The following is a 15263-nucleotide window of genomic DNA, read 5'->3' as shown; positions in this document are numbered from 1 at the left end:
AAACAATTTTAAATAAATAATTGTCAAAAAACTCATTATTTTGGAAAAAAAATTCATTACCGAAAATTTAGGTAAAAAGGGAACCGATATTTTGTACTCGGAGGTTTTTGGGGTCGCTGATTACGAATCTAAAGTCTGTTTTTAAAAATTCAAAATGGCGGATCCAATATGGCGGCCAATTTTTTAAAACTTGCTTGGATTCGCTTGAAACTCGTTACTCGGGGGTTTTTGGGGTCGCTGATTACGAATCTGAAGTCAGTTTTTAAAAATTCAAAATGGCGGATCCAATATGGCGGACGACTTTTTGAAAATCTAATGCAATTCGCTTGAAACTTGTTGCTCGGGGGTTTTTGGGGTAGCTGATTACGAATCTGAAGTCAGTTTTTAAAAATTCAAAATGGCGGATCCAATATGGCGACCGAAAAAATTTAAAAATCCACGAAATTTGCTTAAAACTTGTTACTCGGGGGTTTTCGGGTCGCTGATTACGAATTCAATGTTAGTTTTTCAAAATTTTATTTTAATTTTCTTTTAATTTTTTATTTAATTTTTTTATTTAATTATAAAAAATTGTTTAAATAATTTTTCGCAAAAATTTGTTTACCGACAAAATTTAAGTTTTTTATTTTCTAAACTAATTTTATTTTTTATTTTAATTTTTTTTTAATTTAAAAAAAAAAAATTTTAAATATGAACCCAAATTTTAAATAATATTTAAACTATTTATATTTGTTTGAATATTGATTTCTGTGACAATATTGATTTTTATTTATTTATTTTTTTTTTAATCGAGAAAATATTTAAGATACGCATTAGCCAGTTCTCCTCTACTATATAAATAACCGGAAAGATTAGATCAAGTAGGAAGATTTTCAGACCGTTACCAGGTGAACATATTAGCAGGTCCGTCATGATGTGCGTGTAATTTTTGTTGCAGCTTCGGGTAGAAACTGGATACACCCACCGGATGCGCTTCAAAAAGGCCACATCGCCTATCTAGTCAAGGTATTAAGTAATTTATGTTAATTTATTATAAATAACAATTACTACCGTTGCCAATAATCTATTTTTAATTTTTTTTTTTTTATTATTTTTAATGGGAAAACAAGATCCCCTTGAATTTCTCTCTATTTTATTACTTAATACTTTATATTGAATATGTAAATGTTTTTTTAACACAATATTTTTTTTTTCAATTCAATGGACAAATTTTTATTTAAATTAAAAAAAATTTAAGTACTGTGAATTATTTTGAATTATCCTAAATTATCTGGAATTTATTTTTCAATTATCTGGAATTTTTTTTTACTTTGGAGTACTGAAAGTACTTTTAAAATATCCTGAATTATCTTGAAGTATTTTGAATTATCTGAAGTACTGTGAATTATCTAGAATTTATTTTAAATTATCTGGAATTTATTTTCAATTATCTGGAATTAATATTTAATTATCTGAAATTTATTTTTAATTATCTGAAATTTATTTTTAATTATCTGGAATTTATTTTTAATTACCTAAAGTTTTTCAAAACTTATCTTAAGTACCTTGGAATACTGAGGATTATTCTGAATTATCTAAAGTATTGTTAATTATCTCGAAGTACTTTAAACTGATTATCTTAAAGTATTTTAATTATCTGAATTGTATTTAAATTATCTTAAAGTATTTTTAATTATTCGAAGTAATTTGTATTATCTGAAGTTTTCTGAATAATCTAAAATACCCTGGAGTACTGAAGATTATCTTAAAATTTGAATTATCAGAAGTACCTTAGAATACTAAAGATTATCTTAAAATATTTTAAATTATCTCAAAGTATTTTGATGTATCTGAAGTACTAAGAATTATCTTGAAGTATTTTGAATTATTTGAAGTACTTTAAATTATCTCGAAGTATTTTAAACTGATTATCTTAAAGTATTTTAAATTATCTGAAGTACATATTGAATTATCTTAAAGTATTTTTAATTATTTATAGTAATTTAAATTATCTGAAGTTTTCCTAACTATCTAAAGTATCTTGGAATACTGAAGTTTATCTTAAAATATATTAAATTATCTGAAGTACTATGAATTATCACGAAGTGTATTTTAAACTGATTATTTTAAAGTATTCTTAATTATCTGAAATACTTTGAATTAGATTAAAATATTTTTAATTATTTGAAGTAATTTTAATTATCTTAAAGTATTTTTAATTATCTGAAGTATTTGGTATTATATCGAAGTATTTTTAATTATCTGAAGTACTTTGTATTATCTCGAAGTATTTTGAATTATCTGAAGTACTAAGAATTATCTCCAAGTATTTTGAATAATCTTAAATACTAAGAATTATCTCCAAGTATTTTGAATAATTTTAAATACTAAGAATTATCTCAAAGTATTTTGAATTATCTGACGTACTATATAAATTATCTCGAAGTATTTTAAACTGATTATCTTAAAGTATTTTAAATTATCTGAAGTACATTGAATTATCTTAAAGTATTTGAAGTATATTGAATTATCTAAAGTATTCTGAATTATCTTAAAGTATTTCTAATTATCTGAAGTAAACAATAAACATAGATAGGCAAATAAAATTAATTAAAATACGTTTAAATAAATTAATAATAATAATAGCAATAATAATAATAATAATAATAATAATAATAATAATAATAATAATAATAATAATAATAATAATAATAATATAGAAATATTTTTCAAAAGCGTGTAATATTCTTTGAAATTTATTATTTTTATATATCATCAAATATATTATTGCATAATGTCTGTATAGGTATGTATCAAATACAGTCACAGGTCTCGCCATTCATTTCTCCGTGTATATTTTCTCGGTCCAGACCAGACTGACTGATATCGCGAATGGCACACGTCTTGATGCCGCGGGGATTGTTCATTCGTATGCCAGGTGCTTGAGCACGATACCAACCTATAATATATACTCTCTCTTCAGTTCATCGAACTCCAAAAATAAAACTATACACAATCGAATAAATATGTTCTTCAAAAATTTTACAAAAAATTTCATTTTATTTTTCCTATTGCAAATATGAATTTAAAACAAAATTAATTTAATTAAAATAATCGACTAGACGATAATAATAAAATACAGATATATATATATATATAAAATAATATAAATATAGAAAGAAATTTTATTTGATTCCATTGATTTTGTTATATTTTTTTAATCTTTTAACTGCCAGGTGCTAAAAAAGTCACGTTAGTGCTTGTCTCGTTCGGCCAGACCGTTCTTCTGCTGTTTCTTCAATATTTTTAGATCTTTTTAATTTTTTCTTTCTTTTTATATAGGATATATTACAATACTGAGTAAACTTAAAAAAAATAACCAAAAGAAATTTAGATAGCGGTCTGCCAGACCGTTATAGCAGTTTAAAGGTTAAATTTATCGTTTATAAATTTTTTTCCCTGAAAATTTCTATATTCTCTGATTTAAAACAATTCAGGTAACTTATCACTGATATAAATAATACTTTTTTTTATTTATAATAGAAAAAAATTAATTGGAAATTAATAGTATTCAAAATACAATAATCTATAATTTGTTTTTTTATGAAAAGATTTTATAATTAAAAAGAACTACATTATAAGGTTAGTTTATTGGAATTTTTTTTTTAATAATAAAAAACAATAAATAGTTATTATAATAATCTTTGTTCTATTCTGCGCGTAGAGAACGAATCCCTTTTACAGTTAAGAGTAATAGCAAAAATACTATTCCTGGCAGAAAGCCAGTCGCGTTCCCTGCCCTAGAAACGCGATTGCGACGACTTTTCTCTTGGATATCACCTTGACTATTGACCCGGAGTGTCACGAGGACAAACTCGATTTAACGGCTTTCATCTCCTATTATATTGATTTCCTATCAAAAAAAAAAGAAGTTATTTTTAAATATCATCGAGAAATTAATTAAATGTATTTTAATATTTTTTCCCAACGCACTCGAATTGTACTTTCATTGAATTGAAAAAAATTGAATTTAAATACAAAAAATTAAATTTTTTTTAATTTAAAAAAAATTCAAAGCACTAAATTTCAAATGAAAACGATTAAGTTTTTAAAAAAATCCACCATATTGGATCAGACATTTTGAATTTTGTTTTTTTGTTTAGTCTAGATTATTGGCAAAAGTTTAAATTATTTTATATATAACAACGTTAGTATTTTGCGTTGCTATTTTCAGGAAATTAATTATAGAAAATAATTTTTTTAATTCTATCACTTGCAGTACTTGGGCAGTACGGAAGTTGATCAGCCCAAGGGTATTGAGGTCGTTAAGGACGCCATTTGCAAACTTAAATTTAATCAGCAAATCAGAAAGAGTGAAGGGACAAAAACACCGAAAGTTGAACTCACAATTAGCATAGATGGAGTTGCCATTCAAGAACCAAAAACAAAAACTTCTCCAAAGGTTTGTTATAATAACGTATTTCACTATTTTCACTAAACCTAATTAATATTAAGTTTGTTTTTTTTAATGTTCTAATTACAAAAAAATTGCAATAAAATTATTTCCCTTTTTCGAACCGTCAGTCGGTAAGGTGGATTTCTGTGTCGGTAATTTTTTGTGTTTTCGTTTTCCAAAAGATCTGTTTTGCCATCAGTCGGTAAGGTAGATTTCTGTGTCGGTAATTTTTCTTTTTCTACTTTCAAATCTCTTAATTTCCTTTTGAATTAAAAATTAGTATATCCTTATATTTTTATTTTATTTATTGTTTAATTTTGTAATAATTTTAAAATACAAAAAAAAATTAAATAAAATAAGAAAAGTAAAATAAAAAAAATAATTCTGAATTTATTTGAATACAGCGAATTTTGCACCAGTATCCGTTACATCGGATTTCCTATTGCGCAGACGATAAGGGAGAAAAAAGATTTTTCACATTTATCGCAAAAGAGGAAGACGCAGAGAGGCACATGTGTTTTGTTTTTGTAAGTGATAAACTCTCGGAGGAAATAACGTTGACGATTGGTCAAGCATTCGATCAGGCGTATAAACGATTTTTAGAAACTTCCGGCAAGGATATTGAAGCCCAAAGACGCACTATTCTTTTACAACAAGAAATTAAGCGACTCGAGAGGGAAAATAATTTTTTCCGACAACGATTGCAAGACATCGCAGCCATCAAGGGATCGGTAAATTTTTTTTCATTCTCTTTAAAGATAAAACAAAATTAATGCCTAAGGAATTTTTTTTTCCATCTTATTGTAAATATGTATTAACTATATTAAAAAAAAATTGCAGGCGGATATTTCGTCGTATCTCTCGCAACATAATATTCCTGATATTTTATATATTCCGGAAATGCCCGCTGTATCAACAACCACAGCGTCAACGACAACAAATTCATTAACAGATATTTCACGAGTCAATGGAAATCCAGGGAAATTTATTCTCAATTCTAGTAATGATACAAATGGAAATGGTGCTCAACAACCGCCTCCAGTTCCACCGAGGAGTTTTGAGAAATCTTTTGACGATGATTTTATTGCGTAAGAGATGGAAATTAATTTTACTTTATTATTTTTTTGTTTTTTAAATTAAAATTAAATTTTTTATTTATTTACAGAAAAAATTCTACAACACCAACACCAGCAGTTGGTACAAAATTAGAAGGTCTTTTAATGGATGAATTTGAGGAAGACTTTAATCCAAGAGCTTTTGAAAATCCAAGCAATGGTTCGCCAAATCATCAATCAAATAATAATTCTCTTTTAAATGGCCAATCATCGTCGGGATCGAATTTCTTTTCACAATCGAATGGATTGAATTCCACTCCTCTTTGTGAGTAAAAGAAAATATATAACAGCTTTTTTTTATCAACAAAAATTATAGATGTTCATTATTTTTTTTTTTTTTAGTGGCTCCTCCACCGAAATCGAAGGATTCGAGACGACAGAATGGAGCGAAGGAGGATTTATTTGGAAGCGTTCCATTTAATCCTGCGCCTTTTGATAAAAACGATTTTAAGGATCCCTTCGAAATGGGAGAATTTGGTAGCATCACATCGAGTTCGGGACCAAGTCAACAGGAATTAGAAAATGCTATTGGTCTTTTGGATAAGAAACTCTTGGAAATGAAGGTATTTAATTATTATTTTCAGATTTCTTTGAAACTATTGACGTGTGAGTTAAGGTATAACAACTCGGGCAAGAACCTGCATAGTTCCTAGGGACTGGAAAAAGAACTACCCTAAGTCGAAGGTCCATAGTGTTCTATCTAAAATTAAAAAAACGACTGCTTTAAATTAAAGTGAGAGTCAGTGCTATAGTACGATGAACTTTGAACGAATGTTTGAACGTCGATATACAGTGAGAGTCACGAATCAATTTGCGAATTACTGAAAAAAAAGTTTAACGAGGACTACAGTCCATAGGAGTCATGCCGTTGGTAAGCCGAAAGGCCAGGTACAATCGACCCAATCTAACCTCTTTTTATTAGGTATTTCAAATCGATTACGCAATTCCCGTTGTAGATCCACTGATCATTTTCTTCTTACTGGTTTGCTTAGGATTCGGTGCTACCGTCACCATCGCAATTTTTTTTGACAATAGGTACCTCCTCTTGGCTCTTTTTTGCCTCTTGCTCTTCTCGGTTAATATCCTATAGCCCAAATGTTACTACCTCCATTATCTGCTAGGGCGTGCTTTTGTTTTCAACTCACTGACAAAATTCTAAAGAGTCTTAAGTCCGTTCTTAATAATCATGTTGAAATTCATCTGGACTTTGCAAGACTTTACCATCTTGGCGATCTCTTCTTCGATCCTCTGAAGACGGTTGGTTTCCATTGTCCCCACTCGCCATTTGTCATAAATTCTCGTCAACTACCGCACCCTGCTCTAGTGAAAATTTAGTGACTTTATTGTTAAAAGTAAAAATTACTAAAGTTTAACTGGAACAGGGTGCGGTAGTTGATAAGAATTATGACAAATGACAAGTGGGGACAATAGAAACCAACCATATCTATTTTTCTCCTTACCTTACATCTTGGTTTTAGGAAGTCCTTTAGTGAAAAGCCCCGCCGGATGGTTGTCATTGTCCCCACTCGCCATTTGTCATAATTCTCGTCAACTACAGCACCTTGCTCTAGTGAAAATTTAGTGACTATTGTAAAAAGTAAAAATTACTAAAGTTTTACTGGAGCAGGGTGCGGTAGTTGATGAGAATTATGACAAATGACAAGTGGGGACAATAGAAACCAACCCCTGATAAGAAGACTTGGATTAAAAAATATTAGAAAATTTCATCCCATTATCATATCAACTTAACAATTAAATCGTTTTTGAATTCTCTTTTTGTCCATATAACTTTAATTCCCAAACTGGGAGAAATTTCTTATTAATTTAAATCTATTTCTGTTCTCATCGTCTACAAAATTTTTTTTTTAATTAAGTTGAAATCGTGGTTATGTTTAAAGTACAGCTGTGGATTTGAAATTTTATTTTTTCCATACCTTCATAGGTAATTAAAAAAATTGGACAAAGAAAGAATTGTTTGAAATTGAATAATTCCAATACTTTTTAATGAAAGTCTTCCTACCAGGACGGAATCAAACTTCTTGCGTTACTGACACTAGAAACGTTTGAAGCACCATAAATGTCTTTACTTAAAGCTTTGCTTTCCATATGGTTCGTTTCCATTGTCCCCCACTCGCCATTTCTCATAATTCTCGTTAACTACCGCACCCTGCTCTAGTAAAAATTTAGTAACTTTATAGTAATTTTTAATTTTAATAATAAAGTCACTAAATTTTCACTAGAGCAAGGTGCGGTAGTTGACGAGAATTATGACAAATGGCGAATGGGGACAATGGAAACCAACAATATCTCTTTTTCTCCTTACATCTTGGTTTTAGGAAGTCTTTTAGTGAAAAGCCCCGCCGGGTGGTTGTCATTGTCCCCACTCGCCATTTGTCATAATTCTCGTCAACCACCGCACTCTGCTCTAGTAAAAATTTAGTGACTTTTCTTTTTAAATTAAAAGTTACTATAAAGTTACAATTTTTTCACTAGAGCAGGGTGCGGTAGTTGACGAGAATTATGACAAATGGTGAGTGGGTACAATGTAAACCAACCATAAGATGAGTACGTGAAGACGACTATTTTCTATAAATATAAAATAATAGACACAAACGATAGTTCTGCTGCTAAATCTTGTTAATAAACATTACAAACTGTTAAATAAATGAACTTACATCTATCTATCTATATTACTAATTCTACAGTTATTATAAAAGCAAATAATCGCCACTAACATCAAAATTGATAGTTCGATAACTAAACTGAATTAAGGTTAGGTTGCTGCCATGACAGTTAAGCTCACAGAGTTAGGGCCGTAGTTTAAATTTTCTTTGGGTACTTTAAAAAATTAAAATTCGAATGTTTAAAGAATATTAAAAATAGTAAAATCTAAAAAATTAAGGCACTCTCACACCTTCTTGGCTGCCTGCAGATTACCATGGCAACGCATGAGAGTGAGTGCGACAGAAAATTTAAAAATTTGAATATTCAAATTTTCTGTCTTACTCACACTCGTACGTTGCCATGGTAACCTGCAGGCAGGCAGGCAGCCAACTAGTTGTGAAAGTGCTTTTACTGTTTAGAAATTTTTTAAGTTACTTTTTCAAAAAATATGAATAATAAATTTTGTTCTTTTTGTCTAATTGAAAAATTAAATTTTTTAAGGATGGATTCAGCAGAGGCCTCTCCATCGACACTGACGATTTTTCCCTGGAAAGTCTCGATCCATTGAGAAATTAATAAAAAAAAATGAAGAAATTTATTCTCCCCATACCAACTCAAATAAGAAAAATTAGCGCGTCACAGACAAATGGGACCAATCGCAAGGCCTGAAACCAAAATTAGTCAATTTATTATACATTTAATCATATTTATATGAGTCTTCGATATTTATATATATATATAAATCACTCAATGAATAATAATCAATATTTTTTCTTCTATCTTTTATAAATTCAATTTATATGTATATTTAAATATATCAATTTTTTTTTTAATTACTTGACGAAAAATGAAATTTATGCGAAAATTTTCTAAATAGAATATATATTTATATATACAACATAAAGACACCAGTTATTGACAAATGAATTTTCCATTAATTTGGAATTTGTCAAAATGATTGAAAAATAAGTGAGAATTTTTTTTATGCGCCTTTTTAAAGAGATAAAAATCAAGTCTTTTTCTTGGGCAAATTGTTAAAAAAAAAATTAAATGAAAAAAAAAACGCCATCAAATAGATTAAACGGACATAAAACTAACTGATGTAGATTTAGAATAATTATTAGAATATAAATACATAGTTTTCCCATTCTCCTGATATTATGAAAGAGAAAAAAAAAGATATATTGTAACTTTCTAACAAAGTGATCGATTGAAATTTTCTCAGGAATGGGAGAAAACAATTTCACCTATTTTTATTGCGATCCTTCAACTGTTTATTATTATTATTTTTTTTTTTATTATCAATTGCTCTTTTATAAGAATAAAAAAAAATAACTAGCTAATTGTGAGAAATTTCGCCAACGGTCCGATTATAAATGATTTAGATTTATAGAGATTTTTATAGAAAGAAAGAAAAAAAGTTTCTTCTCTTTTTTTTGTTTCTTTAAATTAAATTTAAGATCTGAAATGTTACTGCGATGCAAGAAAGTAAATTATGTACATATATATATTATACTATTGTTGTTGTATTGTTTAAGCCTTTTCTTTAAGAATATATCGCATTATTATTATTTCTCATGTTTTCTTATTACAGTTACTATTTAATTTTTAAATATAATTTTATTCGATTAAATTTCAATATATTAATTATTATTATTATTATTTATTTTGCTTCATTAACATTCCAATTTTTTGTTACATGTCTGTAAATTATTTTTCAATTATAAAAAAAATTAAAAATTTTTTTTAGAATTCCTAAATTTTTTTTGATTTTTTTCAATTTTTTTTTTAACTTTCAGTCTTCTTAAATTCAAATTTTTTATAAACCATTTTCTTTCCATATTTAATCGTTAATTAATTTATAAAAATTCGTCAAAATAATAATTCTAATAAATATTTTTAAAAAAGTGAAAATTATAATAAATAATAAATTTTCACTATAAATAATGATTAAATAAATAAATAAATAAATTTTAAATTGCAGTTATTCGGAGAATCAATTAACAAATGACATTCATTTGTCATTTTGGCATTTTTTTGTCGTACATTTTTTTTTATTTAATTTTGAAAACTTTCAAATTTTTGTTTCTTTTTCTCGTCAAAAAAAATTAATTATTTTCATTGGTTAAAAATGCTCATAAAATTTTTAAGTTTTCTTCACATTTTCCTATTGGTCACGACCAAAAATATATCTTTTGCACAAACAGAAAATTTACAAGGTAACCAAACATTCATATTATAAATTTTAGAATTTATAATCTTTTACATTTGTTTTACATTTTATCATTTTTATATATTTTTCATTTTTTTATATTATAAATTTGGGAATCATTTTTTTTTAAATATTGCATTATTTAGAAATTATTTAGAAATTTTTTTTATTATTTAGAAATTCAATTGACAGATGATTATAAAAATTCACTTTCTTTCATCGAGACAAAAAGTAAGTGTAATTATGAAGATTCTGGACGCAGATTTACTAATGAAATAAATAATATTGGAAAATGTATGAATCCATTCTATGTGAGTTAAAAAAAAAATTTTTTTAATTAAAAATTAAAATTTTTTTTAAAATTTAATTAAATTAATTTTAAATTAAAAATTTCTACAACGCTCCGAAAAGTGGAAATCAAAAATAAATATTTTACTTAATTAGAAAATTTTCGAAAATATTTTTCTTTCTCAAAAAAATTAAGAAAAAAAAATAAATAATTTGCCTAAAAATTTTCGAAGGTTAAAAAAAAAATATTTTTTACGAATTGTAAATATATTTATTAATTATTTTTTTTTTAATAAGAAAGATATTAAACAATTTTTTCTTTACAAAAAGAATAATGAAGAATCGATTGATAATAATGTTGATGTTGAGAAAATTGCCAACAAAAATGACGAAAGAAGTTTAATTGCATTGGAAATTGAAAACTATTATGATGAGGTAATAAATTTTCAATTTTAAAATTTGTGTATTTTTAATTTTTTTCTTTTGCATATAATTTTTTATATATATTTATTAAAACATATTATTTATATATTAAAAATATATCTATTTTACATAATTTTTTTCAGAATAACGACGATTATCCACAAATTTGTTCCTATAATATAAATCCAACATTTGATGAAATTTGTCCTTTGAACAAAGACGATTAATAATTTGTAAGTTTAATTTTTTTGTAAAAAAAAAAAATTGTAAAAATTAAAAATTTGCCTCTTTCAGATCTCTAGAATTCAGTTTTGAATACAGAACAAAACAAAAAAAAATTTCCAAACTACTTGTTACAAAATTAATTTAAAAAATTAAGTTTTCAATAATTACATTGATATTTATAAAATATTTTAATTAAGCATTAGATTTGGTAATTTTTCATCAGCAACTTCATTTTTTAAAGCATCAGTTAAAAATTGAGTTTCATAATCTTCCAATAATTTAATATTATTCATAATACATGCCATCCATTTTGATTTACTAATTTTTTGACTATTCAATTTTACCAACATTACATAATTTCCCGATATTATTTTAGGCTCAATTGATTCTATGTCAAATCGAATGGCAGGTAAAATTAAAATTTCATTCTTATCCCTTGGTAATAAATTTTTGGGATTTATCACTAAAAATGGATCATTAATTGTTGCTTGAAACAAAATTTTTGTATTAACATTATTATAATTCATTTCATTTGAATAAAAATCAGTGGCACTAGGCAAATCATAATTAAAAACAGTAAATTCCATTATATCCAATGTTTTACCTTGCAAAAGTTTTGTAAAATGTTCCGAACTTTTTGATTCTAATTTATAAAATGTTAAAGGCGTTACAATTCCACTATGATCAATTTGTCGAAGTGCAATTCGATAAATTGCTTTTCGAATTAATAACGATTCAGTTGAATATAAATTAATGTATGAAAATCTATTGGTGATGAAATTTGCAAAAGAATACAAATCTTCAAATGAAACACAACTGTACAACATTCTTTTACTATAATACTGAAATAATAAACTTGGATCTGTAAAACTAATACTATTCATATAATAATCACCGTATAAATCCCTAACACGTTGAATTGCAATATTTTCCGTTAATTTCGATTCAACAAATTGATTGTATCTCAATGTTTCATAAAGTTGAACATTTTCTATTCTATAACGATAACTCCAATCGGGTTGACAATTTGTTAATTTCCATTCATTGGCAAAATCCAAATAACTTCTTCTTTCATCATCAAATATATAATGACGTACAATTTCCCTTGCCTCTTCTTCGTCCATAAATGTTTTTATAATTTCAATACAATTTTCTCTTTCTTCCAATAGAGATAGGTAATTTTTTGCTCTTTTTGCATTATCAGCTATCAATCCTCTACCACTGAGACCTTCGATTTTAATAATATTCAAAAGAACTCTCAATGATTTTGGTGCAGGAGCCAACACGCCATCGACATTTAGCATCCATTTTTTGCTTCTTAATTCTCCGGTCTCAAGATTTATCATTTGATAAAAATTTTTTTTATTTACCAAAACAACTGGTACTTTATTTTTATAGCCACGTACACTTCTTAATTCAACGTGTTTTTCTCTATAGTGAAAATATTTTACACCATAACCATCGTTACCTGTTAAAGTATCAACAAATTTTGTATAACCACGATAGGTACCAATTTTCAAATTTACCCATTGTTTCACTTTTAGTACATTTGGTAATAATTTTATTTTTTGTTTAATTAGACTAAAAAATTTACTTAGTGATTTAATAGCAGATTTTCCCAATTTGTATGATAATTCAATTCCCGGATCTAAAGTACGAAGAATCGATACTCCAAAGTCACGGAATAATTCTTTGGTAATTAATTGAGAAAAAGTTTCACTCGTTTGTAGGGCAAAATTTTTTAATGTTACACCAATAAATTGACCAATTGTAAATGATTTCAGACCAAAATGAAAATTAGTCAAAAGTGGTTTTAAACCTGCATTGAAAAATTTTAATCCCGTACTACCCAGTTGACCAACAAATGGAATTAATATCAACGAATCAATAATACAAGCGCAAGCTGCAATTACAGCTGTTTCTTTTTTTGTTGCCTCAACACATGTATAGAATGGAATAAAAAATTTTAAAAATCCCATAATTAATTCTCTTGTCGTCGATTCATAACCCAATTCTAAATAATTCAAAAATGCCAATCTTCTTGGTTCAACTAAATTTGTCAGCAGCTTGTCAAAATTTTCATAATGATATTTAAGCGGTTCTTTAGACGATGAAACAGTGAATTTTGTCTTTTTATGTAAACCTATTTTCTCCATAAATAAATCCTGATTGCTTTCAGCATTATGTAAACTCCTTGTATCATCCGTATGTATCAGAGCATAAAGATATGGATCTGAACCATTAACTGAAATTTGAAATAGAGTAGTGTCACTTCTCAATTGTGGTGTCAGTGCACGACATCTGAAATCACATTTTCCTTTTCTTTTAATTTCAAGTGGATGTATAATCACATTTTTCTGTTGGATAAATTTTATTAATTCATCGCTAAATATTTCTTCGAGATATTTTTTCTCCACGTAAGAATAAAGATTGGCAATAAATTGATTTTGATCTGCAAATAATTTATTAATGTCTGGCATTTGAAAACCATCTGTCTTGCAATAGTAATCATCATTATTGTATTTGTATTTTTCAACTTCTGTTTCGTATTCCGATTCATCAGCCAATGGACACATACGTCTAATAATGTACTCTGCATATTCTGTACGATTTTTATAACCAAATATCGCTTTCTCGAAATTATAAACTGGATTTCTTTTTTGTATATCGCTAATATTTTGTTTCACTGCATCTAAATTGGAGAAAAGATAATTGTAAACTTTATTCCAAAATTCGTTGTCACTCAAAAGAATATCAATTCTTCCTAAATCTCTATTTTTGTCTGTATAGTATAAAAGTGCAGGAAGTTGAAAAATCTTCAATGCAGTTTGATTTAATTGATTCAGAAATACTCCTTGTTGAATGCTTTGTGCAATTGTTATATATTCATAAAATGAAATATTTTCCTTTACTTGTGCACTTCGAACAAACATTAAACCAGCTTGAGCATAAATATAATCAACATCAACTATTTTCAATATTTCTTCTTCTTCTTCTTCTTCTTCTTCCACATCAGGAAATAAGGGAAATAAAAATTTTTCCGTTATTTTTTTAACGGACATTTCGCTTAGTTTAGAAATTGTAAAATCTTGATTCAAATAAATTTGTTCAGTTAGTCCATTCATAATTTTTCTCTTTACAAACGGTAATGTTAAATTATTTATTGAATTCACTATTGCTGCTAAATAACCAAATGTATTGAAAAATTTCGAAAATACTACGGTTAGAATAAAATTATCAAACATTGCATCAACATATTCAAATTGAATAGTTTCATTTTCTCTAGATCCATAAAAGTCAGTATTATTTAATAGTTTCCTACCGAGAGCAATAATTGCATTTTTACTATTGTTTTTTCTATCTGAATATTCGTAGAAACTATTTACAATTGGAATTGGTTTAAATTGATCATTTTCTGTTAACAAGTTTTCATCATAAAAAATGTTACTTAAAATATTTATTACTTTGAAAATTGATATAAAATCAACTGATCTTAAGGGAGTAATAAAAAAATCGGTATTGTTCATTACAGTTATTTGCGTATATTAACGAAATATTATTAATGCAATTAAAATAAGACCAGATTTTGAATATTTAATTATTTTTTTTTTTTTTGCAGAAGAAGAAGGATCTTGATTGTTGAAAATATTCATCCGATTTGGTATTTCTTCATAGTCGAATGTAATTCTGTAAAAATATATAATTATGGAAAAATATGAATATAAAAATACAAATATAAAAACATAAATATAAAAATATAAATATAAAAACATAAATATAAAAATATGTATATAAAAATATAAATTTAAATATAAAAATAAAAAAATATAAATTTAAAAATGTAAATGTAAAATATATTGAATATAAAATATAAAAAAATATATAAATAAATATATAAAAA

General features: G+C 26.4%; 2 protein-coding genes across 3 annotated transcripts in view; both read left to right on the top strand.

Moving 5' to 3' along the window:
• The window catches only part of LOC127289040 (PTB domain-containing engulfment adapter protein 1-like), a 31731-nt gene extending 21946 nt beyond the window's left edge, over positions 1-9785 (top strand). The window contains exons 3-9 of the mRNA XM_051316794.1: positions 938-1005; positions 4259-4441; positions 4840-5166; positions 5276-5523; positions 5601-5815; positions 5893-6113; positions 8716-9785. Coding sequence (XP_051172751.1) covers positions 938-1005; positions 4259-4441; positions 4840-5166; positions 5276-5523; positions 5601-5815; positions 5893-6113; positions 8716-8790 — 1337 coding nt within the window. The 3' untranslated portion in view covers positions 8791-9785. The remainder of the gene's footprint in view (positions 1-937; positions 1006-4258; positions 4442-4839; positions 5167-5275; positions 5524-5600; positions 5816-5892; positions 6114-8715) is intronic.
• A 442-nt stretch (positions 9786-10227) lies between these two features.
• LOC127289039 (uncharacterized) lies at positions 10228-15202 on the top strand. 2 transcript variants are annotated; one of them, XM_051316793.1, is made up of 5 exons: positions 10228-10433; positions 10619-10737; positions 11045-11149; positions 11281-11370; positions 14982-15202. In XM_051316793.1, exons 1-4 carry the CDS (start codon positions 10346-10348, stop codon positions 11362-11364), a joined length of 396 nt encoding a protein of 131 aa, XP_051172750.1. In that variant the 5' UTR covers positions 10228-10345; the 3' UTR covers positions 11365-11370; positions 14982-15202. The 2 variants fall into 2 exon arrangements, with proteins under 2 accessions (XP_051172750.1, XP_051172749.1); XM_051316792.1 differs by having other exon boundaries at positions 10604-10737.
• Positions 15203-15263: the final 61 nt, after the last annotated feature.

This window comes from Leptopilina boulardi, unplaced genomic scaffold (assembly GCF_019393585.1).
Source record: "Leptopilina boulardi isolate dan_hultmark-lab unplaced genomic scaffold, ZJU_Lbou_2.1 LbouV2_399, whole genome shotgun sequence".
NCBI classification, from domain to species: Eukaryota; Metazoa; Arthropoda; class Insecta; order Hymenoptera; family Figitidae; genus Leptopilina; species Leptopilina boulardi.
Note: the sequence above shows the minus strand (reverse complement) of the source record. Positions and strands in the feature narration are given on the sequence as shown.

What these genes read in the sequence shown, in the direction of transcription:
- LOC127289039 (XM_051316792.1), top strand. Translation starts at nt 10,346, where the DNA reads ATGCTCATAAAATTTTTAAGTTTTCTTCACATTTTCCTATTGGTCACG. An exon ending in AATGTATGAATCCATTCTAT is followed by an intron (nt 10,738 to 11,044) that starts GTGAGTTAAAAA and finishes CTTTACAAAAAG; the next exon opens with AATAATGAAGAATCGATTGA. An exon ending in TTGAAAACTATTATGATGAG is followed by an intron (nt 11,150 to 11,280) that starts GTAATAAATTTT and finishes AATTTTTTTCAG; the next exon opens with AATAACGACGATTATCCACA.